Raw genomic sequence first — 3,027 nt, forward strand, 5'->3', positions numbered from 1 at the left:
GGTGAAGTTGAATTTGTAATTAAGTGTTAGTTATTACAATAATTTTAGAGCAGCTTAATTAGATGCGGCTCAGCGGTGGCTGGAGCTGACGAGAGATTGCCCACGGACAGGTCCGCTCATTGAGATTTGAGACGAGACAGCGGTAGTGTCTTCTCGCATCAAATGACGACCCATCAACGATGATATAAAAAAGCAGACTTATATAAAAAAGCAGACTTAAGAAACTTATCTCATGGCCTGATTATGGCAATCCTGATTATGGCACAATGTAACACGGAGAGAGAGCAGGCAAGGGTATGGAAACAAACAGATCCATAGCTACAATTGTGTCACCTAACCAATAACACGGAGAGGTGCAGTGCAGATAAAACTATTGGTACAAACCAACGCAAGCAAGGTAAGCTAAAAATATCCTGGGGGTGAAAAAGGCTGGTTTGAAACATGTTTTTTTTAAAAAAAAAAAGATCTTCCCATTCTTGTATTGGTTTGCCTAATCTGCACCAGCAGCTTGATTTGCACCTGCTATCATCAATTGTCTAACCTACAGAAGATTGCCAACATAGAACCGGTGACATCTGAGTGACAAGAAATACTACATCGGCAAGCCAGCGGCGACGCCAACAGCACTCACAAATTCACAAGCAGAATATCTCAGTGCGCATTTCTGCACCAAAACAACTGCATTTCACAGTAATTTTCATTGTTCACTGAGAACCAAAACCTTAGATATAGGTCTCAAAGTCTAAACATGGGTAAAAACACAAGAAAAAAATACGACTGCCAGAAACGTAGTTCTAGTGCAAGTGCACCAGGATACAAGCTCCACTCAACGGTTGGCCTTGGCAACACGCTCAATCTCGTCCTTCTTCTTGATGGCGTAGCTGTGACAAGAATTGCCATGAATGAGCACAATTCACATCGCAGATAGGAAAAAAACAACCAAATATAGCCAGACAGGATATATATACCTGTTGGAAGAGCCCTTGGCAGCGTTGATCAACTCATCTGCAAGGCACTCAGCAATGGTTTTGATGTTCCTGAAAGCGCTCTCCCTGGCACCAGTGGTGAGGAGGTAGATGGCCTGGTTCACCCTTCTCAGGGGTGAGATATCCACAGCCTGCCTTCTCACAACACCAGCTGAACCAATACGGGTGGCATCCTCACGTGGTCCACTGCAAAGACAATATCAGCACAGAACACCAGTTTGACATCTCAAGAGCCAACATGTGTAATCAATAGTTTGAGTTATAGTTGACATCTCATAGCACATAACTTTGAGCTGCATGGGGCATGAAAACAATTAAATAGATAACAACATAATTGACATAGAAATAACAATTATAAGAGATATTAACATGAGCCGTGAAAACGAATGGGCAGAAAAGCAATGAGATAATACGAGTCAAAATTCACATTTTGACTGAAACTGGAAATGGTAGAGTATGGGGCACATTGATCAAGTACAATCAGCTTAAAAACATACATTCTAGTATGATGAGAAATTGTGACATGGCATTTATTTCGAATTTCAACAGCTGGCATTTGTCAACGATCATGCTATCAGATTTAAAATAGCAGGAACCAGCAAGGAACTTATATCAAACAGCACTCCCCTTTGAAAGACAAATTATACATGATCTCATACCAATCAGTTTAAATGCATATCAGATATATAAAACTGGCAACAAGCAGCAAGGAAATACATAATAGCTCTATCAAAGTGCAATCTACTTCAGAAGACAGAAATTATACATAAATTTCATAGAAAATTATACATGAATTTCATAGGAATCAATTCAATTGCATAGTAAAAACAAACGTTTCACCAAAAGTTACCGCATTCCAAAAAGTATCAGCATAAAGTAACAAGTTTAGCTGTTATTAGCCTGACAATACAGAGATCGGGAGTGAGGACAGGAGAGCAAGGTAGTACCTGTTGATAATGGCGTCCACGACCACCTGGATGGGATTGGCGTCAGTGAGCAGGTGGATGATCTCCAGGGTGTGCTTCATGATGCGGACGGCCATGACCTTCTTGCCGTTGTTGCGCCCGTGCATCATGAGCGAGTTGGTGAGGCGCTCGACGATGGCGCACTGCGCCTTGCGGAACCGCTTCTTGGAGTAGCGCCCCGCGGAGTGCGGCAGGAATGTCGCGTGCTTCGCCGCAGTCACAGCCAGGTAGTCGTTCAGCGAGATATCGTTCACCTGTAGATTTTTTCCATTGGAGTTTAATCCACTGCTCACAGTAGCATGGCTAAAGAATCGATCGAAGTGGAGATGTGAAGAGCCATTCGCGTACCTGGACATCGTCGAAGGTCCAGCGGTTGAAGAGCTTCACCGCGTCCTGGGGCTGCTCCACCTCCGCCATGGCTGAGATCGAGAGAGCGATGTGCTGTTTCGGCGGCGGCGGCGGCGCGACTAAACCCTAGGGAAGTCACCGCTCGCGGGGTGCGAGGTGGATTCTAATAATAGGTGAGAGCCTCCCGGGCTAGGGTTTCTGATCCGACAGCTGTCCGCGCATCTGCTGGACGGTCACTGATTGCAGGGCCACGATATCCCATAAGCGGATCGGGCTTCGTTCCTTAGGCCTTTGGGCCCATTCTCTCCTTTCTTATGTTACGAAAATAAACCATCCTGCTGGGCTTTCTCAACTCCTTTCGTTCATACTACTTCGTGTTCGTTCTTCGCAGTCCGAATAGCGCGAAAACAAAGCGCGATGTATATTTAGGGATTCAAATGTTAACTAGAAAACTTAACGCTTTGTCGTGTTTTCGTGTGTCGGCCTAGCATTTTCTATTATAGTTATATTGATACAAGGTTTAAATATCTATATTTTACAATATGAACTAATATTATTAATATTTATAGCAAAGGATTTGCTATATAGTCAGTACGTCTCTATTATATAGAGCTAGTTTTCACCGTGACGCGTCAACGTTTTTTTAAAAAAAAACTTTATATTTTTTTGTAATCAACCATGGTCTAATTGTTGGAACGTGTCGAGGCAGTGGAGCATCGAGCCTCCCA

General features: G+C 43.4%; 1 protein-coding gene across 1 annotated transcript; it reads right to left on the minus strand.

Annotated features, from left to right (window-relative positions):
• Positions 1 to 204: 204 nt before the first annotated feature.
• On the minus strand, positions 205 to 2,417 carry LOC100193240 (40S ribosomal protein S5). The gene is given in 4 exon segments (NM_001138390.1): positions 205 to 881; positions 969 to 1,172; positions 1,934 to 2,205; positions 2,300 to 2,417. Coding segments are annotated over 4 exon segments (600 nt in total). The 5' UTR covers positions 2,369 to 2,417; the 3' UTR covers positions 205 to 826.
• Between the last annotated feature and the right edge of the window lie 610 nt (positions 2,418 to 3,027).

The sequence above is a fragment of the Zea mays genome, chromosome 6, assembly GCF_902167145.1.
Source record: "Zea mays cultivar B73 chromosome 6, Zm-B73-REFERENCE-NAM-5.0, whole genome shotgun sequence".
Classification (NCBI taxonomy): Eukaryota; Viridiplantae; Streptophyta; class Magnoliopsida; order Poales; family Poaceae; genus Zea; species Zea mays.